This window comes from Corvus brachyrhynchos, unplaced genomic scaffold, assembly GCF_000691975.1.
Source record: "Corvus brachyrhynchos isolate BGI_N302 unplaced genomic scaffold, ASM69197v1 scaffold62, whole genome shotgun sequence".
NCBI classification, from domain to species: Eukaryota; Metazoa; Chordata; class Aves; order Passeriformes; family Corvidae; genus Corvus; species Corvus brachyrhynchos.
In genome coordinates this window covers 1,823,340-1,848,472 of record NW_008236629.1, presented here as the reverse complement: position 1 = coordinate 1,848,472, position 25,133 = coordinate 1,823,340, and the positions used below count along the sequence as shown (strand labels likewise).

General features: G+C 41.2%; 1 protein-coding gene across 1 annotated transcript in view; it reads left to right on the top strand.

Moving 5' to 3' along the window:
- Positions 1-1,198: 1,198 nt before the first annotated feature.
- The window catches only part of SERGEF (secretion regulating guanine nucleotide exchange factor), a gene marked incomplete at its 5' end in the record, with an annotated part of 142,691 nt that continues 118,756 nt past the window's right edge, over positions 1,199-25,133 (top strand). Inside the window, 7 exons of the mRNA XM_017726564.1 lie at positions 1,199-1,373; positions 2,075-2,230; positions 3,896-3,990; positions 5,019-5,082; positions 6,191-6,304; positions 6,605-6,667; positions 9,968-10,126. Coding sequence (XP_017582053.1) covers positions 1,199-1,373; positions 2,075-2,230; positions 3,896-3,990; positions 5,019-5,082; positions 6,191-6,304; positions 6,605-6,667; positions 9,968-10,126 — 826 coding nt within the window. The remainder of the gene's footprint in view (positions 1,374-2,074; positions 2,231-3,895; positions 3,991-5,018; positions 5,083-6,190; positions 6,305-6,604; positions 6,668-9,967; positions 10,127-25,133) is intronic.

Below are 25,133 nucleotides of genomic sequence, written 5' to 3'. Positions count from 1 at the left end.
GTTGGTGCCGGGGTCGTGGTTGGTGCCGGCGCGCCCGCCTGGAGGCTGGAGTGGAGCTGGCATTGGGATACCCGCGCGTGGCTCTCAGCCCCTCGGGTCTTTCTGCACCTCATCGCGGCTTGCCTGCTTTCGAAGGCTTGAAAATTCATGGCGAGTTACAGGCTAAAATGGGAGCTTGTGACACACTTTCTAAAAAGAATTGCGTCTGTTTAGTAACACGCTCTAAACTGTGTATCGCCGGTAGTGGCTGTGAGACAGCAGCTCGATCTGCCTGTGCAGCTCCACTCCTGACGTCTCACCCACCTGTTGGCTTTGGGCTGGGCCGAGCAGCCTGGTGATTTTGCCTGAAGTGTGCGTGTTTCCGTAGGTACAAAATGTTTGTTGCTGAATGCGGCCCTTTAACATTCACCAGGTGCTGCATCTTTCGGGAGTGGTGGAGGGTAAATTGAGAGCAGATGGGCAGGGAGAGCACAGGTGAGGTGGGGAGAGTATTCGCTGAGGATGACCAGCTGTGAGCATTGCGGATGTGGAGTGTTGCTGTTACTGCACTGTGTGGGATGGGGAAGGTTATGGTATTCCCTTTTTGTGAATGAAGGTTGAACTGCTGGACATGCAGCTTAAATTGACTAAGAAATTCCCTGACTTGTTACCATGTTGACAATTGCTGATTTCCACGGTGGGTTTAGTAGCTATAATTTTGTACCTATAAATTTCTACTACTTACAATTGGTATATTTTCATTTGGACCTCTTTTTTTCTAAAAGACGTAGTTAACGAGGTGTAAGTGTTTCCGATTTACTTGTTTAGGTTCCAGAACAAGGACACGTGTCTTTCTGCTCTCATTTTGGAGGTAGCCTGCCAGAAAGCAGTGGCATGAATAAGACCTTAGTGATGAGTGGGAATCATTAGCATTAAAATTAAACATGTGGTAATCATCCTGATAGAAAGATTTTCCTCCTTATCGACTGTGAGTCTGCAGTTAAAGCCCTAATAGGTTTTATTCCAGTATGCTTTTTGAAATACTGGGGCTGCACAGGTGCCCTTAATGACAGCAAAGTTAGGACAGACACTCCAGGTCTGTAATCCTGGGAATCCTACGTGATGTATCAGGGGATTTTTAGGAGCAGGTTAACCTGTGGCATACCCCAAATATGCTTGTTTGTCCTTGGGAGCATATGTGTGCCTCTTTTGTTAACTTTCAAAAACTGTGTTACTTTTCTGTGTGCATTTGAAGGGTGCAAACAGCTATGGACAACTTGGTCTTGGTCATAAAGAGGATGTGCTGGTTCCTCAGGCACTGAAAGATGTTTCCTGCAAATGTCAAGACATTGCAAGCATTGCTGGAGGAGGGGGACATTCTGCAGTTATCACTGGTAAAAACACTGCTCTTGCTCGTGGGTGTTTGGCTTTTAATCACTTTTTGTTTGTTGTTTCCCTGTTAGTTCAGTGCTGCCACCTCTCTGTGGCTGCTGTTTCTGAGCAAGTACAATCCTTAGTAGCAAAACAGCTTCCTCCCCTCCCAGTTAACTCAATATTTGGGGAAATGGGGGAAATTCCTGTTTCTCATATATTGTGTGGTTACTTCGTGGCTGTGTGAGGACTGTTTCTTCAGCTGTTTCTTTCATACCAAGAAGCCATATTTTCTGTATTAAGGACGGGGAGTGGGAAGAAGGCGTCAGAGGTTATTCAGTCTTAAGAATTGTTAAGGTAAGGAGCAGGAGATAACATCTGGCCTTTGAAAGGTTCTGCTGTATGCCACAGCTAATTATGGAAAGAAGGAACACGGACAGATGAGAACATGATAAAACAGTTTATCAAGCATCTTCATGTGAGAGGTGCCTGTCTTACCATATGGATTGTCCCCCTTGACAGACCCAGCTCTCCACAGCTGTAGTTATTCAGAGATGGTTCTGATGTATCAGAACAACCATTTCCTCTTACTTTTTACTTGATTGCAGTGCCTAAAGTGACACATAATGACTGTCCTTGTTTGTCACGGGATCTCACAGACGTAGGTTTCTCTTTTTAGCCTGTGAAGTGGAACACAATTTGTTGTGTTTTTTTTTTCTTCCAGGTGCAGGACAACTCTTTGTATGTGGCCACAACAAAGATGGGCAGCTGGGGTTGAATCACACCGAGGACGTGCTGCGTTTTACTTTGTGCACTGCCCTGTCTGGCTTTTGTGTAAAACAAGTTGCATGTGGCTGGGATTTTACAATCATATTAGTAGGTAAATCTGTCTAAGAGCTGAAGAAATATCTTGGTGTAGAGAACATGCTGAAAGTTCCGCAATGCAATTGCTTGTGTGATGTGAGGGACCTGGACAAGTTTGAGAAGAGGCCCATGGGAATCTCAGGAAATCAACAAAGCCAAGTGTGAGGTGCTGCACCTGAGTGAGGACAACCCCCAGTATCAACAAGGGCTGGGGATGAACAGGTGGAAAGCAGCCCTGCTGAGAAGGACTTGGGGGTGAATGAGAGGCTGGACATGATCCAGCCATGTGCATTGGCAGCCCAGAAAGCCAAACGTGTCCTGGGCTGCATGCAGAGCACTGTGGGCAGCAGGGGAGGGAGGGGATTCTGTCCCTCTGCTTCACTCTGGTGGGGACACACCTGCAGTGCTGCGGGGATTCTGTCCCTCTGCTCCACTCTGGTGAGGCCCCACCTGCAGCACTGCAGCTCTGGGCTCCCCAGCACAGGAGGGGCATGGACCTGCTGGAGTGAGTCCAGAGGAGGCCACCAAGGTGGTCAGAGGGCTGGAGCAGCTCTTCTACAAGTAAAGGCTGAGAGAGTTGGGGCTGTTGAGCTTGGAGAAGTCCTTACCCTGGACAAATTATCTTAACCCTGTATGGAATTTGGTTTAGCAATGAATCCAGGATTTAGCCATTCTCTGAAACGTGATGTACTTTAAAGATGACTTTCACTTAATAGTAAATGCTACTGATGATCACATTCAAAAATTCTGTAAGACTAATGGGCTCAGAACTTGTTTGCAGCTCATTATCAAGTACCCAATCAAGACATCCATAATTAATCTTAGTAGTACCTTACTTGAGTAGTCTCATCCACATGAGAAGTCCCTCTGACATCAGTGGAGCAGGGTGAATAGTAAGGTACTACCTACTTTGATTAAGAATGGCATAACTGAGTCGATGGTTTTCTGCATTTTGCACATCAGACTTAGATTTAGCACAGGAACTACCACCCCTGTAATTGTACTGCCTCGTATTGTATGGTGCATTGTGGTCACAAAGCAGCACGGCCCCATCATAAAATAAAGGCTGCACCTGCCCTGGGACATCTGTGATAGGGGTGACCTTATTGCAACCTTTCAGAACCTTAAAGGAGCCACAGGAAAGATGCAGAGGAATTTTTTACAAGGGCATGTAGTGATAGAACAAAGGATGAAGACTTTAAACTGAAAAAGGGCAGGTTTAGATTAGTTATTAGGACAGATCTCTTTACTGGGACGGTGGTGAGACACTGGAACAGGTTGCCTGAGAAGCTGTGGGTGCCCCATCCCTGGAAGTGTTCAAGGCCAGCTTGGATGGGGCTCTGGTGGAAGGTGCCCTTGCCCATGGCAGGGGTTTGGAACTGGATGATCTTCAGGTCCCTCCCAACCCAAAACATTTTGATTCTATGTGCTGGCACTCACAGGTTTTAAGCTACTTGCCTTGCAAGCTAAATCACTCTGTGTTCCTTGTGTCCCAGTGAACTTGAAACCTTTTCTGGATGTGGTGTGTAAGACCAGAAGCCTTTGGGCTCAGGGGCTTTGTAATGGGACATGTTAGGTCATTTATTGAGCTACTTGGCTGTGTTATTTTGCTTGTTATAATGTTACAGTGCTGTTGCTCGCGGGTTTTCTGAATCTGCTCTAACACTTCATTTTTTTGCAGGATCTGGCCTACTGCTGTCCTGTGGGTCAAACTCTTTTGGACAGCTGGGACTTCCTCAAATTTCAGGTCCGTGCTTGACTCCACAAAAGATTGAGGTAAAATTTTAAAAGGTGTTGTGCTTTATATTGCTTCCAGCAGCTTATAGAGGTCATCTGACCTCAGTGGGCTTTAAGCCAGACTCTTCAACTAATTTTTATAGTGCCTGTTAAACTTACTTGGTAAGGGCCCAAAGGTGGTCATCAACCTAGAATTGAAAAGCTAAGGCTCCTTTTCTTGTTGTATGAAGAAGTTTCCCACTTCTAACAGAAAGCTGACTCTTTCACTTCTCAGACAAGAAATTATTTAGCATCATGGGTCATGCCAGATATTCCTTTGCTGCTTTTTTAGTGTGGGAGAAGGAGGGCAGCTGATCCCTTAGGTGACCTCTAGTGAATAGGAGTTAATTCACTTGACGTTTCTGTGCCCTTGATGTTTCCTGGGAACATTCATTGCAGTATGGTGCCTTAAAATTAGGTAGTATTGACAGTGCTGATTTGAATCTCTCTCATCCCTCACTACCCAGACTATTTGTGAGGAATATTTGCTCTTTGGGTCGGTACCCCTTAAACGCTTGGACTTGATGCCACCTATTTTAAATACACCTGCTGCTTTTCCACCGAGGATATCCAGAGGGTTTGCAAAACCCTGTAAGAGCAAGTCAGGTTTGGATGGGAGGCAACAGAAGAGGGAAACTTCCACATGATTCCCAAGATTTACTGTGGAGGTTTTGGCGTAATTCTTGAGGAACACCAGGTTAAAATTAAGAAATAAACATATTTGTATCACCGATGTTTCATGTGAATATTGTGACTGTTGGTTTTTACTGATTGCCACAAAGCTGTGGATCCAGTTGCTTTCCTTGATTTTTTTTTTTATTTCTTGAAGATGTTCCCACTAATTTTTATGGACCAAAATTTACTTCCTTTGTGATACAAAATGTTGATATGCATTGGGACATGCAGGCTGGAATTGCAAGCACTCTTTTCATAGTCTTTTCATAGTGTTCCACTCCTGTTTGTCCTGTTTTGTTTTTAAAGGCACTAAGTGCACAAAGCAGCTAAAATATATTTTTATTTTATTTGAGAAGTCTCTCAAAGAGAAGGTGGTGAATGTTGCTGCAGGACTGAGACACGCCCTTGCTGCTACAGGTAAATTTGCCATAATTTTAACATCTTTTCAGTAACAAATGAAATGGGATTTTAATGGCTTGGGGGGAAGAGGGAGGTAAAGAGGATGAAATTTATCTAATTTACTATTTATTTTAAATATCACAGGGAAAATACACCTGAGAGTCATAGTCTGTAAGATTTTGGGATAAATTAACATGCATAGTAAACATTCTAGAAACATCTTCCTGGAAAATCATGGGGAAAAACTTTTCCAAGAACTCAGAGTGATGGTTTATTAACAAGTTAATTTTCTGGTGGATGGAAAATGTACTGATTTCTTTTCTCCTATTCTGAAACAAAACATAAAAGGAATTTTTTTCAGGAAAAAACATTTCTGATCCATCAAATTATCTTCTTAGGATTTGAATTCTTTATGGTATGCAAAATAATTAAGGTTTGTATAAGATATTTCAAAATGGAACTGTTCCTAAAATGTGGCTTTTTTAATGATGTAATTGAAATTGACACCTGGAAAATCACAAGAATGACACGAAATATTTCACCTGCTGTTACTAGAGACTCTGGGTTTGTTTGTGGTGTAACAGTAGAAATCAAAACCTTCCTTTTGGCGTGGCTGTGTTAAAACAGAGGAAAACCAAACAATACCTGCTCTTGTATTCGGCTTAGTTTTGTGTGAACTTCAGTATGGATTCCAGGTAGTGGAGCTGAAGGTGCAAAGGAGATGCTTGGAAGAATAGTGGGATCTCTGATGCTTGTATGAATAGTGGGAATTGAGATTCCCTGTGCTGCACTGCACAAACAAATTGGCATCAAGAGAGGGAAAGGGAAGAGAAAGCACAAGAACTTTGTATCCATTCCTGAGGTACTGCAACCACGGGATTTCTGTTTCTGAGTCTCCAATAGCTTCCTACCTTCTTAGTTTTCTTGCCTGCATACTGAAACTGCAGCTGTCTGTTGCTTGTTGACTTCACCAGGGTTATATGAATGTTTTTTGGCATAAAGATCCTTTAAAGTGTGATTTGAATCAGTGAAAATGACTTGAATGTACCGTTTGTTAATGGGTGAAGTGATTTTTGTTGGTGGTTGATGTGTTTTAATCTCTTTAATTTGTGTTTACTCCGAAAAGACAGCGGTTTGGTGCTGCAGTGGGGAACTGGGATGGCATCTCAGGCAAAGCGTGCAAGCCAAGGAAAAGCCCTCCCCGTGTTCCTGACAGCAAAGGAACCCTGTGAAGTGACAGGTAATCCAGGAATCTGCTTCCTTTGTGTGGGTGCATAGAGCAGAAATATAATTTGGAGTGGTACGTACCTTCCTTTTTATAAAGCCACATGGAATTATAAACATGTAGTGGAGTACCTGAAGGGTGGAATGGTCATACAAGATCATAATCTGTGGGGAAAATGAGAGTCCTGCAATGTCTGTGGCCCAAAGGCAGAGCCTTTTGTTATAAAAGTCATCACCATCCTGTTACACTTGTATGCATGTCTGTGTGCAAATTGATACCTGCTGTGGAAATTTTATGCAGCTAAATTTTTTCTAGGCCTGGAAGATGTAAAGGTGAAGACAGTTGCTGCAGGCTCCTATCATTCGGTGTCCCTCACAGGTAGGCCTCAGGTACAGAGGTGAAACTCCTCATCTCACCCTTCAAAGGCTTCTCTGCTTTTGAAATCTTTATCAATTTTGGTCAAACTGGTGAAATTTGATTTGGCCTAGTTAGTGCTGGTAATTGTTTTGTAATAGTTTTGGACTCTGAGAAATTTCCTTTTGTTTTTAGAACTGGATTCATGTTTCAAGTTCTCTGAATTCTGTGGTTTTTTCCTGGGGTCAAGTGTGACTTGGCCCTTATGTAATTCAAGGTCTGGGCTCTTTACTTAATGGCTACAAACTCTGAAAGGATTTGTTGAATCATGTGGTTGGGTGAATCTCTGGAGCTGCAGCAAGGTGCCCTCTTGGATAACTGGTTACTGCTGGAACCAGTGCAGCCCTTTGCCCATGGAGAAGGGGTGTGCTGGGGGTCATCCGAGGAAAGGCAGCAGAAGCAGGAAAGCCACAGCAATGTGAGCCAATGCCTCTGCATGGGGCAGTGCTGTGCAGGGATGTGAGAAGGCCTGGAGCTGTCTGAGCTGTCTTAGGCTCCACTGTGACAGTGTGCAGATCTGTGGTGTAAGAGCACAAAGCTTATTTGAAGAGAAGGAAGTTGCTTTAATTGGTTAGGCACTTCCATAACGTCTGCCATTTGTTCTTTGATCCTTAGGCAGTGCTCCCATGCTGGAGTACTGAGTATCCAGTAATGAAAGTCTAATAAAGATTTCTTTTTATTTTGACAGATTGGGAGAAGGGAAAACAGATTAGCTTTCATGCTGTAATCTTACAGTTTTGAAGTGTGTAAAATATATTGAACCTTATGAAGACAAGTCTTTGCCAAACTTCACAGGAACAAGTTCTTAGCAAATCTGCAGCCATCTGGTACCTCTGTCATCATTGAAGGAGCACTGGAGTATTTGCTTATGCTGATCTATAGAGATTTAGTTGTATGGGGAGATGTTCCAAGATGTGAACTGTATTGAATTCAGAGATGCAAAGTGTATGCGTGATTAGTGAAGACAAACTGTAAGAACAAATAAAGTCTACTTTAAATAATTGGCACTCTCTATTTAGACAGTGAACAGATTATTCTTTCATGCTTTTGCTTTTTATTTAAGACAGCGGTCTATTTGGCAGCAGGGGGACCAAGACTGACAAAGTAAATGCCAAAGACTTTTATAATGTGATGCTGTTGCTGCCCTTCATCCTGCAAGATAGTTATTACTTAAAATACTTTGTATTTTAAAGATGTTTGATATAATAAAGATACTACTGCAGGGTGTAGTATTTAAATGGGGCGTTTTTCTAGGAATGCCTTGCACTGGGGTGCAGTTTTCTTTGCCTCTGTTCCATGAGTCACCTGCTGGTGGGATATCGAGTACCTGCAGCCAGACAGATTTGGAACACACCTGTTGGTGTGGGTTGTTGCAAACATGAATGGGGGGTTCCATGGAAAAAAGGATGGTAGAGTCTACTGGTATCCAAACTGGCCTGAACCCTCCAGTGGTGAGAATATGGTGCTAAGTCTTAGTGTCTAAGTTTTTGTTCTAACCTACTCAAGAAATGAGATAAGGGGGTTGAGCATGTGCCATTTCCCAGGATAAAGCAAATACACCTTCTGTAAAAGGAGGTGACAGAGGCAGTGCATGTTGATGTGGAACGTGAATGGCCACGGTGTTTCTCTTTGTTGTGTTTCTGTCACCTCTTTTATTTTTTGCTTTCTCTCCACAAGGTGTGTGTACTTGATGCTGGGGAGAAATTTGTCAATTTTAGCAGAGAATTCAAATATTCAAACGAAACAGTTGCTTGATTTGTTTTTCCTTTTCATTTTGGTTGTGTTGTTTTAAAGAGGAACATGGGAAGTCCTGCAGTCTCCCCCCAGTCCCACTCCTTGCCTGTTTTTCACCAGCAGTAGTATAGTGGAATTCTCCTGGCTTACTCTCCCTGTTGCTGTTACCAAACTGAGATTATTAAATATACTGTAGCTTAAGTTCTGCTTTTTTTTTTTTTTTTCCTTTGAAAGACTTTCTTCTGCCATGGTGCTTGTAGTGAGCTCAGTGCTGACCTGAGACAGCCTGACCACTTGAGTGTTGTGGATGCATGCTCCAAACAATTCCATGTTGGAACTTAAGTGGCTTCCAGTCTTTCTGGGCCCACAATAATGTACAAGGTCATGTGTGCAAGATTTATATCTTACACTTCCAGCTTGTGCAGGCTGGCAAAGACTTCAAGGGAGGCCTGACAGCTCATGTTCTCTTAAGTGTTTTTTGTGGATTTTTTTTTTTTTTTTTTTTTTGCTGTGGAGGCCTGGAACATGGGAGGAATGGTTCTGTGCTGAAAAGATGGAACTAATGATATGTCATGTCTGCAGAAGGACACATCTGAGCAGTCACTGTGTTGGTGTCCATTGGTCATTAGGCTGTGAGGAACTCCAGCTTGCATTGATACAAAGTACTGCAGGTGTTTCTGTAAAAAGAATTATCCCTATGGTTAGAATCCTAGAGTGTGCATTGGAACAAATGCTTGTTTTGGAAAAGGGATGTGGAAGGCAAGTGACCACTAAGAGAAGTGTCTCAGGTGTTGTCTGGTGTCGTTTTGAGGCATGATAATATTTTAATTTTGCCTTATGATGGGTAGTGCCTGCTTTAGTAGTGTGCTCCTAGCTGCATGTCCAATTCCTTTAGGAAGTGACTGTGCGAGGTGAGCCAAGGAGCACTGGACTGTCCCTGCTTTGGGGGATTTACTGAGTTTGCTCAAGCTGAAGAAGACAGAATTGGTATGAGCAGAGCTGAGAGTCTAGCCCTTGTAGAGAGGCAGGGAGACTGCAAAGCAGAGGAGGAGCAGCCAGCCAGGCTTTGAATTATTTGCTGCAGTCCAGAAAGTTATTTACTGGGTGTAATCAAAGCTTTGGAGTGGAAATAAAAGCTGGTCTGCAAGGACAGGGTGGACTGAGAGGGACTGCTCAGTGACTGTCTCCAGGATGCTTTGATTTTCTTTTACTCTGAGAAGTTGACTACTGTGGTTATTTTTTAATAAAAATTGGTCTTTGTTATAAACATTGAGGCAGTTTGACCCAAAAGCTTTCATTGCTTTAGGGAGTCTCTGTAGCCCTCAGAAAAAAGGCTGTGTTGTTAAGGCCCTTGCAAATATTTCTGATATCCCAGTTACAGTGGTAAAGAATGGTGGGAAAAAGCGTACAGAGAGAATGCAAATTGAATGACATGTTCTTTCTTCAGCATGGCTGAACTGAGACAGGGCCTGAATCTGGTGGTGTTAGATCCACATCCCTTTAAACAGATTTTACTTCTCTCTGTTGTAGATGAAGGATGCTTGTACGTCTGGGGCAGCAACAAACATGGGCAGCTGGTGAGCAGAGACATCTTTGTGGCTGAGCCCAAGAAGATTGACACTCAGTGTTTCTCACATGAGAAGATTGGAGCAGTTTGGAGTGGCTGGACCCACCTGGTGGCACGGACAGGTAGGATATCTAAACAGCAGTAACATGTGGCACCCAAACAGTAAATTGTAAATTGTCTTCGTTGCAGGCAAGCAGTGTTCTTTCTCACTGATAGTGGCTGGACACACAGCGTTGCAGTTTCACCCATGTTCAGTTGTCTGAAGATAATAAACTAAAAGAAGCTGGCTTTTGTCTGTGTTTGTGGTCAAACCCAGAAAATACTTGGAAAAGACAGGTAAAAAGAGGCATCATTACACTTGAATAGCATCCCCTGAAGATGGAAACAGATTTAATGTTGAAGCTGTACTTTCCTGGGAGCCTTTGCAATGAGGACAGTGTGAAAGCTGCCACATGTGGAGAGCTGTAGGGTTAGATTCTTACCTAGGAGGAGATGAGAGGAAGGTTATGTAACAGTGATATTCATGTGTAAAGGGATGGGTGATCTGATGCAGCTCATCCGAGTGTGCAACGCAAAGGCAGGAGGGAAAGGCAGATGAGATGGAAAGGCAAGACAGGCATCTGAAGCTATTTTGTGGTGTTTGTGTTCTTTGCTTCTCCTGTTGCACAGTGTGTGGTGCCATAGTTAAGGCTAACAAGGGGGTGGGAGTCTTCCACAGAGGAAAAGGAACAGCCAGAGCTGGGATGTGTGGCTGGAAAAACAAATTGGACGTTTTCTGTTTCATAGCATTCATTGTTTGACGTCAAGGTATGTGAGAGAAATGTGTAAAAAACCTTCTTGGGTATTTACAAGAAATGTCTGAACTCTGATTTTTAGAGGATGCTACACTGAAAATTTGAAAGCTGCAATCAGTGCTATGAGCTGCTTGGAAACTTTTCAGGTGGAGTAAAAGAATTTGTCTCAAGATGTGTAGTTCTTGAATTAAGTGCTTAATGTCATCCTCACTGAACAGAAATGGTACAAAGAAGGCATTAGTCAGGATAACCTGGTTTTTAAAGAGAGAGTCTTGTCAACTTGGTGTGCTTTCCTTCACTATTTCTTAATAGAGCATACCCACTAAATAAGGCATCCCCAAGTTTTAGCAACTTCAATGTTTCACCTGCTTGATACTTATCTGTGGGCATTATGGACATGGACTATTGCAGTAAGTGTTTTTTTACAGCAACAACAAAAACGTGTCAAGTGACTAGCAGGGGTGTTTTGCTTGTGAATGTTTAAAAAGAAATTATATAAAAATAGGCTGACTTTCTACATCTGCATTAGAAAACTGGCTGAGTGATGCAGTGGCACAAGTTATTGCTGAAACCGTATTTTATGAATTTTGAATTTTAAGTCTCTTTGAAGAGCAATGGACCTGAACCTAAATCATCTGGAATAAGATTTTGAATGACCTTTGGCAGCCTCCAGACACCAGTCAGGATCCCGTGGGAATTTCAAGGGTTGTTCAGCTACTAGATATGGTGTGAGCTGAAGCACTTAACTCTTTCTGGAAAATCATTTGCTGCATTAAACTTGCAGCTGAATAACTGAAAAATGCAGCCCACTTGAGAACTTTCCCCTGCATGCAGTTCCTCCCACCAGTGTTTTTACCTCCTTCTAGCAAAGGAGAAAATGCTGCTTCAGTTTCCTGGTGCTGAAGTCATAAACCAGTGATCCCCAAACATTATGGATCAGTAAAATTTTTTGAGCATGCGGCCCCCAGTATATTTATAGTTATTTATTTATAAATTGTAGACATATAATGCTGTAATATGCAAACTATAAAATATGTACAACAGAAATTTTACAAAGGATGCGATAGAGATAAACACTATTTAAAATACTACTTTATTAACTTAAATAATTAGAATTGTTAATTATTAATAAATTAAAATATTTATATGTTATTTTCATCCTGCCCTCCAGTGGATTGTCTTGTGAATAGCTAGGGCTGCATGCACTTCACTTTAGAGATACTGATATAAACATTTCCTGCTTGCTTTACTGTGGGGAGTTCCCCAGTTAGTGGAAAGGAGGCAAAATAGAGTGATTTTTGGACACATGAAAATGGAAGGAAGGGATATTGTAATATGGTGCTTCTCTGCTCATTGTGGAAGATGGGGACATACTTTGGAAAGACATTGCAGTGTAGAGGGATTTTGCTGCATGAAAGAATGAGTAAGTTTTTTCTAATTAATAATCTCACCACAATGCAAATTTAATAATTTAAAGTTTGTTACTGCATCTGAATTCTCATGTAGTATTTTCCACACAAGAATTTTAAGAGCCTGTTACTAATACTTAGAGTTCTGTTTGAATTTTTTTTTTCCAGAAAGTTAATCCTGGTCAGAGTAGTAATAATAAAAAACTTGTTACTGCATCTGTCTTGACAGTAACTAAAAACTTTCTCATTGGAAAGACACAGGAAGGAACTAGGTGGATAAACACTGGACACACAGTGCATAAATTCACAAATTCTGCCATTTCAAAATGACATTTTGATCTTTGTCTGCCAGGTGAGCAGTGCTTGGCTGCAGAACTAATGGAAGAGTGAAAAGTAAATGAGAGAGTGATGTTGTTAAGAACAACCATCTGGAGGAATAGTTGCCAGTTTCATGGTTGCAGTGGTTTGACAATTTTAAAGTGAGTCCAAGCAAGTTATCAACTTTGTTATCAGAAAAAAGGAACACCGCATGAATATTTTTGTCTTCTGTCTTTCTCTCTTATGTAAGCTGGCCTGTTTTAAGACTTGCTTTGTTTTTCCTTCATGCTGCTGGCAAAATTTTGTACTGTAACGTAAAGCAAAACACACAACTTTTTTTCATTTTTTCCCCATTCTCTCTTTACAAGGGATTTTAATTGCATCTGAAATCACTTTAATACCTGCATTCCTTTCATATCCTATGTTCTGCCTCATTCAGCAGAGATTTCCTGTAATTTCTTTTTAGAATTGGATCAACTCTCCTTTCATTTGCTGTTGTTTGTATCATAAAGCAGTTTGGATTCAAGACATTAATTCCTGAGAAATTAATTGCTTGACTTAAAGGTGTTAAGGAATATTTTCACGAGATGTGATGTTTTTAATCCTTACCTTTAGCTGATCCTCATCAGCTCCAATTCCTTATTCTTTTTATTATAAAGGTATCTTTTGGGGCTATTTCCACTGTACACACTCTTACTGTAAAATAACTCACAGAACCCTTCAAGGCAGACAAGTGCTTTCTTCTCCTGCCTTGATTGTTTCCTACAGAAGAGGTGCAATTAGACTGTATGGCATCACTAGTACTCTTTCAAAGTAAGTTACATTATTCTGGTAGTAGAGGTGGTCCTAGTTGATGATGGTTGGTCCAAAAAGATGAAGATTGAGAAGCTCTTTGATCAGGTCTCTGATGATAAAATATGAACTTGTTGGTGTCTTTGGTTTAGTTACTATTCTGTGTGAATGCTTGTGTCAAGTGACTCTCAGGAGTGCTTTTCATTGGTGACAGGGCAGTGGTGTTACTGCTCTGTGTGAAGGAGAGACCAGGTGTGTTCCTGTGGCCTTGGACTCCAAGTACAAGTGCTGTTCTCTTCAGACAGCCACTCTGTAAAACATTTGCTTCCTCTCCAGCACTCTGCTTAATGGCACAAGGAGCACCACTGCAGTATAGGTGATACTATTTTTTGAGTTATAATGAACAGCTGCCTTGCATTGCTCTGCTTAACAATGTCAGTTTTAATTTGTGGTCCCTCTCAAGTTAATGTGAATGCTTTGAGGGTAACTGCTGAAAGAGAGGTTATTGCTTAGGTCATTTAAAAGAGAGCTAAGCTGTGGCCTGTAATGTTGAAGATGTAAATTAGTCTACTTTGGGGAATGATAGAACCAGTCTGACTTGAAGGCAAACCTAAATATAGCAAGAGAGGTATTTTGGAGACTTAGAGGTGAATCATCAACTTCCATTCAAAACAAGATACTGTCTTTTTAACTGGGATGCCTAGTAACTAACCTTCCTTAATCTGGCCTGGTTTATTATCTGTGTATTCTCCTGAATACGTGCACTAATCTATTTGTCACATGGTGTCACATGAAGTTATGCTTCGTTTGAGCTCAGATAAAGAATTCCAAGCTCTTTCACTCAGAAAGTTACTTCAAAAATGCAGTTAAAATTGTGTTTCTGCTACCTGTGCAAAACTGCCTACAGCTAAAAAGTCTTGGAAGAACAAAATGCCGTGACATAGTCTGAAGTATATTCTGAATCCTCATTCCAAATGTGCATCTGAATCTGTGCATCTTTGAATGTCCCTTGATGTCATGTCATTTAGGCCACATAAAACCACTCTGAAGTCGTCTGACATGTTAGTGACCTACATGGTAAAATAGAAACCATCTCCTGTTTTTATCTGAAGCAAATGACAGTGTGTCCCCCCAAACACCGTGAGCAGAATGAGAGAATATTTCTAATGATCTTGTTTGAGTCATTAACCTTTAGCATTTCAGTCTTTCACAGAGGCTGTAGTTGCACTTCTAGGTGCCTTTTCTGATGGCAGTCACAAGCTAAAGCTATTGGGCTTTGCTGGGATGTTGTGCAGCTTGCAGGGAGGTGAAGGGGAAGGACGTGTCTGGCACCCGAGCAGCACAGCCTCAGCCCACTAGAGGTCCTTTCCAGTTTGCTCTTGAATCCAGGCTCTGCAGCCTTCCTCTGGAAAGCAAGCTTCCTCTACCTTCAATTTTTCAGCAGCTCCCTAGGACAGCAAATACTAATTTCTGTATATGTATCATATATATTTTTTTGTTTTAATGCTTGTCTCCTTTTAGACACGGTAGCCAAGAGTTTGAAACTGGAGCCCTACATGAGGTAGCTGTATTTCATGTGGAAGGATGCTGGGTTTTGGGAGTAATACTAGAAATATTTTGGGGGAAATACTAGAAAATAGCTTAATCAAAATCTGCAAATCGATAGGTACCCCTGAACCTCTTTGAAGCAGAACTTGAGTTCAAGAAATGAGTGCTCAAAAAAGAAAAGCCTTTGTCCATCTGCCTTGGGGGTAAATTTTCAAGCTTCATGGCCTATCTTGAAGGTCCTGCATTTGATTACAAAGGGTAGAGCATGGCAAGGGGAGGGAAAGAAATGGGCAAGCTTGGGGACCAAAATTCAGAAATGAACACTGGGAACTGTGGGAAATTTAGTATGCAATTATGGGATGAAAGATTCTAGATGCATATGGAAATTGCCTTGTTTTCTGTATTGTCTTCAGAGCTGTCTTCTTGTTCCATCACACATTTGTCTCATTGGTGTTTCAGCTTACACAATAATTATTTTAAGGTTGTGTTCTAGATAGCTGTAAATATCTAGAAGATTTTTGAATTTTCTTTGACTTCATGAGCTGGCATTATTCCTTGGCTTTATTTTTAAACTTAAACAGTGAAGAGTGTGCGTGTGTCTGTGTGTTTGCTTTGTGAATTCTACACTCCTATTCGTGCTGTTCCCTGCTGGGAGTTACTTCTACATGACTTTGATAAAAGTCTTGAAGAAATTCATTCAGTGGTTTGGTCACTGAGGAGGAGGTTGGGTCCAATGGGAACTGAAGGTACATTCTGAAAGGTTATTGTCAAGTGTTGAGAGTTGTTCATATGCAAAGCTTTGTCGCAGAATCTTGTTAACATCGTTTTTGAATAACTGAGTTGTTTCTTCAGTCACCGTCCCTCTTTTACCTCTCCTTGTTGCTAGGAACTTCCAGTTGTACAGTAAATAGCTGTGCATGCCATCTTACATCATTTCTGTGTGAAAAGAGAGGTGTCAGGAAGATGCTAAACTGTCACTAAGTCTGATTGAAGGTACTCATTGTAAAGCAGAAACATCAGTGATTGGCATTAGGGACAAAATACTTACCTCAATATTTGAAATTCCCTTTGTGAGCTGTGACGTTACATTGGCAAATGGAGATTCAGATGGCCTGGGAAGAGTAGGATTTAAATAGATTTTTGTTAAATTTAACTCATGAGTAAAAATGAGCTTAACAGAAGGAAAACAGCTATCAAAAATTTTCCGTATCTGTTCTGCTCCTCTTACATGTGGGGCAGCCCACAGAGTGCCCTTCCCACAGCAGAAAGGGAAGATAAGGTCTGTGAGGCTGGTCTGTCCTGGTTTTTCTGGCTATGGCTTCCTCTCATGTTCTTTCCTTGAAACAGGCTGCCCAGGGAAGTGGGGGAGTCACCATCTCTGGAACTATTCAAAAGCCTGTGGATATGACACCTGAGGACATGTTTTAGTGAATGTGGCTGGGTGGACAGTTGGACCTGATGATCTTTCCGACTTTAATGATTCTATGATTCTGTGATTCACACTTGCTTAGTCCTGTCCAGATGTATTTTACTAAGTACTCCATGACTGGAGGAGTTTGGAAAATGACTCAGTCATCATTCAACATTATGTTCTGGGGCTTTAGGCCACACGTGTGGAAAGAGGGACTATTATATTGAATTTCTCTCCCCCCCCCCCCCCCCCCCCGCTTTTTTTTTCTGTGTGTTTCATTTCCTCTCTTTTTCTAGTGGGAACAGTGATTGTTGTGGACTTAAATATTGTAACTGTCCCAATTTGACAGAACTTTCATCTTTAAAAAGCGTTCAGAAAAAAATGCACCTTTCCAATGTGGATCTGGTATAGATTTTGTTCAAGTCATTAGTGGGTGAGATAAGGGATTCATTAAGTTCTCTAATTTTCTTTCTTTTTTTTTTTTTTTCCCCCTTTGGTTTCTGTGGTTGGATTGCTGCAGTTTATGGCTACCCATATATTTAACAAATGTAATAAACAAGGTCAGATACACTAACGAGTATGTGCTTGTGTGCAGGAAATCTGTAAATGTGGTGTGTGTTCTGTTTTCAGTATCCTCCAGCACCAGAGCAACTGTGCAAGAGGAGCTGTAGTTTTGTGGGCTGAAAAGGGCACCTTGTTGAGCTGTTCCTTGGGGGTTTATTTTTTCTTTTTCTTTTAAAGCAAATTAAACTGTTGCAATGGTAATGATGATAATTGCATTGAATACACCTCCCCTCTCGCAACTATTGTGAAACCAGGGTACAAAGCTGATACAAATTTCCTTAAAAGAAGAGTAGTTTGACCCTAAGTGTCCCTGTCTTTCTAATTCTTCTGACTACTTGCAGCTGGAACTGCTGCCACTTGCTCTTCTGTTTGACTGTTTCTGCTTTGTTATATGTCAAACTCTTTCTCCTGAATCATACTAAAATCATTCACATTGTACTTAGGTCTCTCAATTCACCTATTTGAAGCTGAAAAGAAGCAAAGGTAAAAGCAAGAGAAAATTCATGTTCTTGTAACTTCTGTCATAAGCTGCCTCCAAGTTCCATATTCATAGGCATTAATAGAGAAAGATCCAAATGTGGAACTCACAAGAGTGAGATCCAAATGTGGAACTCACAAGGCCACTATTGTTTGGTTGCTGCTGTGACAGACTGGGCCAGACACTATATAATTCACCTCCTTTTTGCTTCTCTACCTTTAATTCAGCTTCTAGACTCCCATACACTGTGGGTCCCAGCAGCTCGCTGCAGTGATGCTTCTTTATCAGGTCTGTTATCCAGCAAAAAGAGCATGGACTGGAAGACTGGGTTAGGGGGTTCTTCCCTACAGCCTCTTCCAGCTGGGAGATCTGAGTGGGGGGCAAAAAAATTACAGTTTCATTTTGGGAGTATGACACAGTTTGCATGTAGTAAAATATGACACAGTTTGCATGTAGTAAAAGGATGATGGGATTGATGGAAGTTTTGGCCACTCAAAGCTCTTAGTGTAGAGAATTGATGTGGAGCACACAACAAACAGTGAGAATTTGGTCTTCAGAATTTCTGCATTTATGCAAAATGGATATAACATGGTCTCAGACAAACAGTTGGAATCCTTAGTAAGATAGAAGTGCTTTGCACTCACTTTGTGTAGAACAAGAAGCTGGAAGAAATCATTACCTGATAGCTGAATTAATCTGCATGGTAATTGCCAAGAACAAGGCATATGTACTCTGCCCTCTTAATTTTATTGGTCTTTGAGAAGTGGCTACTGCATTTGCAAATTACTTCATTTAAAGCTATGCATTTCTAAGCTGAGCATTTTTAAGCTCAGCTTCTGAAGGCAGCTGTCTATGTGTGCACAATCTATGCATGGAAGTGCATTGATCTTATTTAACCTTAGTAGCATTTTAAGGCCATTAAATACTTGTTTTCATAATCTTGAAATGACATTTCCTGTTTAGTAATTGATTATTCAGGTTTAATGCTCACTTATGAGTCTTACTATTCAAACATACTTAATGTGCTTTTTAAGGGCTTAGTGGCAGTTGAGTACTTGTGAAAAACAGTACTTTTCAGGAACTTTTTTTTTCTTAAAAAACTAGAAACAAACAGGGAAAGAATTCTATAAAGCCTATCTAGATTGTTCCTTTCACAATTACCTTGCAGTAATTTTGAAATAAATAATTTGACATAGGATCCATGAGCTCTGTCAAGAGCTGTAAATTTTCAATAACAAGTCTGTAGTCTTGTAGAATGGCTCAGATACTTGGGTAGTATGATGAGATCTGCCAAGAGAGTGTGGCTTTTATTCTCTAAAGTATTCCAGTTGTGAGGAACCACAGAACAATCTAAGACAAGTTTGTGCTAAAAAATTCCAGTTGTCCCCAGGCACTTGTAACACAGGGTTTACATTGTTTGAGTGCTAGCAATGGCTTTGTGCTGTTGCAATGTGAAGTTGTTTCTCTGCCTTACAAAGTGTATGCAGTAGGGTATTTTCTAGTTTGTGGGGTTATAATTTCTTGTGTATTTGTAAGCATTCAGCTGACTTGGCTGGATTTTTGAGTGCTCTGAAAATACCATGACTGACCATGACATCTGTTTTACCATGTGAGTCTGTTAAATACACAAGTGTGGTTAGCAACTGATATCCTTTAACATTTGTTATATTTCTTAAGCAAAATCAGTGGTTTTTTTCTGTGCTGCTAGGTGACTTGATTTCCTTATATAAAGATGAATGATTTTTTAATCCAGCTCATGAAAAAACATTGCCTTGCTTATAAATATTGTTGAAATCCAAAGCTTATGATTAATTCCTCCTATGTAGTGGGAATGTATATTAATTTAGTTTAGCTTCGAATTATGTTGGTGTTGATCTCCAGTTTTTACTTTGTCAGTGCATTTTGGGTACTTATTTTCTTTCAAGATGATATGCATGGAAGTGCAGACCATGAGAGCACAACAGCCAAGATTAACCTTCTACCTTGAGAACACGCAACCAGAAGCTACAGGGCCAAGCCAATAAGTTTGAGGAAGTCCAGGGAATGGGAACAGCTGTCAGTAAGCACTGGGTGTATCTGCTCAGAGGGGCATGATCTAGAGCTGGCCTCCAGCTCCTGGTAGTAAGTGAGGCTCAGTCTCCATGGCACTGAGGAGCAAACAGATTATTCCTACCCCATGGAAAATTTTGCAGGGGTGTTTGCAAACTGTTTCGCATGCCTTTGTTGTTTTTTAAGCCCTCTCCTATGTAGGAAGGGAAGGAGCTACTTCAAGCCTGGTTTGTGGTGTGGTAGTTGAAACTCAGGGTGAACTCCCTCTGTTTTTGTAGTTCCTATTTGGACTTCACTGTCTCTTAGTGTTGCTACATATATTCAGTATGGATCCCAAACAAGTGAGACTGAGCTGTGCAGATGAAGGGGAGTTAACATTTTCTGTGTTGCTTAGGATACACTTTAGGTTTTTGGGATGTTCTGCTGGATTTAAGGGCTTGTGTGGTTCAGGTCTGCTTTCTTCTCTACCCAGTATTATGGGGCCCACAGTATGTAATAAGAATAAAATAATCACAATGGTTCATTTTTTGGGGACAAAGACGTGGATGAATAGAAGGTATTAGAATCTGATTCACGCAGGAGAGAAACCCTAGGAGAGGAGGGTGGTGGGATTTCCTTAGGTGACTCATTCTCTGTTTTAGTCAGTATCACTTAACTAAAAGAAAAAAATCTGAAAAACACTGTATAGTCAAAGATCTATTCAGGGACAGTGCTTTATGTCAGTTTTGCTAATACCTTCTTATTGTGAATATAGGAAATCTTATTTTTCTAGAATTTCCAGAAATTTATCTTTACAAAGCTGCCCAAAATATAGGTACAGAAACTCCTCTAGGAGTATGTTTTCCTACTTGTCCTTTCCACCCCAAAATAGAAAGCAAACTGAAAATCAGTTTGGCATTTCTCATCTTGAATTTTGGATCTTGTAGCTGATGGGTATTTTGTAGGAATTTGCCTGTACGCACATTTCAGGCTTGTGCCTGCTAATGACACAGCTACCTGGAGCTGAAGCTGTTCAATGAAGAGAAAATGGACAATAAAACATCCAGAAGTGAGGATCAGGCTGTGGGGACAATAAAAAGGTGGCAGTGTGGATTACTGGATGTTCATGAGGGTTGAAGAATCATCCTGACAAGTCACGCAGTACAAAGGAGGGTGTTAAATCCATTTTTGTCTCCTCTTGCTTGTTCACTTTGCTAGAGACAGAACACACAACACCAAAGAAGCCCCAAAACGCTGTGGCCATGCACACAGGTAGAAGCTGATAGTTGAAATACAACAAACTTCTGCTGTGTCTGATTTAAAAATCTGGGTAGTTATTTAGAATTCCTCTAGTTCACCAGAGCATTATTCAAACAAAGTTCGTGAAAACCTGGCCACCTGTTTTAGCACAGGAGAAAACTTACGGTTTCTTCAGAAGCTGCCCTATCTCCCTGTCATCTGTGAAGCATGAATAGGAGGATACTGCTTCTTTTGATCAATATCCATTGTAACATCAGAGAAAAGAAGGTATTGAAAAAACAGGAGCTTTTTGTTCTTCATTGCTGTCCCTCCCTTACTCCTAATGAGAAAAGTTCTCTTATTTCTCCCCTCTCTCACCTTAAAACCTAAACCCCTCTTAGTAACAGGCAGCATAGCACATCAATACTTACATTACAACCCTGTTCATACACACACTTAGGTAATTCTTAAACATAGATGTGCTGGCCCTGCAAGGAGGTACAGATGTTGTAGCTGTATAGAGGTGGTTGTGGACAGCTGTTGCTTCACTGGGTGAGCGTCAGAAGTAAATCTCACCCAGCATCATTCCCTCTTGGCTGGGAATTTCAGATTCTTTTACAGGATGGACTTGCACTGCAGTCATTGGTAACATTTCTGAAATGTTTCTAAATTTTTAGACTCGCCCGTGCTCTGTGCCTGTGGCTCTGAAATGCTGAAAATACCTCACAATGTTAAGAGACATAGACACAGTCTCTTAGTATGTGAGTTCTAATGAGTTAGAGGTCTGAGCTGGAACAAGAAGTCAGGAGTTGAAGGGAACTCTGCTAGCTGGATAGTGTCCCCTTATATATGATGGATTTTTTCAGGGCATAAGTGGCATTTGGATACTTTCACCATTAGGCAACCATTTACACCCTTGTCCACTCTCTCCCTGCACTCTCCTCGATGTTAAGCACCTTGCCGTACATAGGTGGAATCTTGTGTTGTGGTTTTTTATTTCTTCCTCCACCCCCTTGCCCAACTCTTAAACTTTCTTGTGGGTGGAGGGAGAAATTGGGATGATATTCCAGAGAGAATACATCACCTTATTGCTCATTATTCATCTCTTGACTTCAAAGGGTATGAATTTTCCTTCCCATCCTCTTTTAGACTGTTTTGTTCCCCCTGTCAGCGGGAACACTGCTCGTTATTTGAGGTGCACAGCCCACTCTTAGGCAATTGTAGTAGCTGTTCTAACGATTCTGACTCCTAACAAGGCGGGTGATCTCCTGGGAGGCTCTGGAGGTGCCATTGTTGGATTTGTGGTACTGTTCTGTTCTTTGTACTTTATTTCTTCAGAACAGTGCATAGTTAGGGTTGAACTCCATTGGATGTAGAACTCAGCTGCTTCTGGAGTGACTGAGGAAGTTCAAGCCACTTAGCAAATCCCAGGATTGCTATTCTAACACTTTATTTCTGTAATGCTTTCTATTTCTTTGTAGATGTTGTGCCTTTTCAGAATCATGCATGTCTGAGGCTTGTTATCTAGTGAAATCTCTTGTGCAACTGGTCTCTGATTATTGGGAACGCATCGTGTGGACAGCAGTGAAAAAGCCCAGTTCTCCTTCAGGCTGCCATTCCAAAGCAATTCTGTTGCTATTTCTGTGCCTGCCTTTCCACAGCACGCCCTAGAGTCTTTTAACAAGGTAAATATTAGCACTGGGAACTTAATTACCTTCCCTTTGTTTATCTCTTGTAGACACATACCGGTTCCTTCTGAGGCTCAGAGGCGATGGGATATTGAGAGTAGCAGGCTTGCTTGCTTTCTCCAAATTAGGCAGATGCACAAATGTTTGCAACACTGGAGCTAGAGGGAATGCTTTTCATGAAATTATCTAGAAAATATGCCTGTGTTGTAACTTGTAATCTCTGAATAAGATTTTCTGTAGTACTGTACTGCGTTAAGTCTAATGAAACAGGACCTGGACCTTGCCTCAAAGGGGATAAAGACCTAAGCAGTCCTTTTATAGATAAAAGATTAGGAAATCAGACACAATAAAATAATTGGAAACAAATAAAAGCACATGCAGCATATTATTATACTTCAAGGGTGTTGTTTTCCCAGAATGGTGTCCAGAAAGAACTGAATATCTATTCAGTTTTCTGGGGAGTGTTAGAAGAAGAGATGCTCAGCTGCAGAAGGAAGGAAATTCCAGGTTAGAGAGGCCTGTATGGAAGGAAGCATGTAACAGTGCAGAAGGGCATGGAGATATAAATATAGAATGTCAGTAAAAGTGTATGACTCATACTGCTGTAGTAGCATAGTGCAGAATTTATTTGCAGAAGTACTGAACAAAAACCCTATGGTATACTATGGTGCATTTGCAGATAGTTTTCCATAGCTGGTTAATGTTTTATGCATCTTGCTTTTTTGGAGACATCACCAAATTGTGCTTTGATTTTCTTTTATTTCCTTCTTTTTGTTAGGACTTTGTTTTTAGTTGAAGAGTTAAGTCCTCTATTGAACCTTGAATGCAGCAGTTCTGTTTGCTGGGTAGAGATGAGTTAGATTTGTTTTTAATCATGTAACTAAATTTAGCCAGCAATCTGCATTTTAAGGCATTGCTATTAAAAGACTAAAAGTGAGATATGTATCGTAGTTTGAATTTAAAATAAGCGAGAGGCACAGCTGGTGAGGCAGTCATGACTCTCTAATCATGAGTGGAGGGAAACAAGGAGGGAATTTTCTCACCTTGCAGGATGAATACAAAGTCTGTTAGGTGCTTTAAAATCTACCTTTGCCCCCAGCTGCCTTCCCCAGCTTTGTTTCATAGTTGCATGGATTTCATGATGTTCCCCTCCCATTTTCTTTTTTCAGCCAAGATCATATATCTGTTTGATATCAGCAGTATGAACACAACTTCACATGCATTTAAATGGTAACATTTTAGTTTCTCCTGTGGTTTATCCAGAGCTTTGTGCGGTACTTCATGTTTCCAGTCTCTCCTCTAAAAGGAAAAGGGTTTTTATCCCATCTAAAACCTGAACCAGAGACAGGGCTTCCAAGGCAACTGGAAAGTCCTGGAATTTGCCATATTGAGAGTTATTGTTCAGTCTTTCAAAGCAGTGAAGCATGCTGCTTAAGTATGTGAATAATCCCATTAACTGAGCATTGCCTATCTTGAGACGTGACTTGGTCTAACAATGGAAAGGAGGAGTATGCCTGGTTTTTAACGAATGAAAGTCAAAGCTGTTTAGATGTTTAAAGATGTCCAAAGTGCTGGTAAATATGGATCTGTTGGTAAAGTGCATGACAAACTTAGCATGTCATGGAAATTGCAAGCTATGTCTAGTCTGTCATATGGAATATTAAATTGATTTAATACAGCACTGCCTTTAGCAATATTTGTTGTAGCCAAGCTCCCATTTCCCAAGGCTATTTTTCAGCCCGATCAATTCCTTGGCTTAGTTTACCTTCCCAGTCACAATTAATTCAAGCACAGTGAATGCAGGTGGCCTAGTGGGGAGAAAACTCTTTGGGTCCAAAGTTTCTTGGTGTAAACTATTGCCTAAGGAACTCTCGCTCTGTGCTCTGAACATTTTAGTCTGTTTTAAAGACTGTCATGGTCTTGGTGCCTTCTCTTGGTGAGTTTCACACATCCTCAAAGCTTCACCTGCTTAGCTGAGTATTTTCCATTATATTGTGTTCATACAAGTCCTTGGGTGTTCAATATTTTGATATCTCCAGAAGGCTCTGAAAGAAGACTGGATGATTTTCTCCTTTTTCTCTTTTTTTTTTTCCTTAGCAGTAGGAATGGGTCACAGTGAGAACCCAGTTGTTTGCTGAATCACAGATGAGCCTCTGCTTGTAGTGGTGTGAAATCCCTTGTTGATTTGTCTTGCCCACATGCCTGTGATTAAATTTGATCACCAGGTTTGGGAACATCTGATGTAGCTTGGAATGGCAGGAATCTCTGGCCCACTTGATGAGTATAGGAGTTCTCACTGGCAAATCCATAGCTGTTACAGGAGCACTGGTGATGCCCTTATGGTTCTCTTCCTGTGGCACTTGTGGCCTTTTGTTGCAGGTTTAGATCTCTTCACAGAGTGCTTGGAAACCCCTGTGAACTGCAGCTTGTTGTGTGGATGCTCTGTGGGCTGTTCTGAACCTGTGTATTGCAGTCTGTGACTGCAGAAGGCTGAAAGTGGCAATGGAAATATCTCTAGTTTTCTGTTGCTGTCATCCCTGAAATGCTTTTGCTGCTTTGTTTGAGCTTTCCTGATGATGCATGACCTCAATACTGTGCAAAGATTTGTGTTTTAGTCATACATTCTTAACAGCTGTTATGAATGAATATGGAAAAAAGTTCAGGAGTGCGCCCTATTACATGTAGCTGCAGAAGTTTGTAAGGAGGTCATGGAGAGGAGATGTGTGAAGGGATGTGGACATCTCTGATACACTGAACTCTTGTATAAGAGAATCATTTAAACCTTTCTCAGGACAGATAACTCTGCTTTGCACGGAGACCACGCACAGGTACAGGTGTTAGGCTGCAGGTGTGGGGGTGC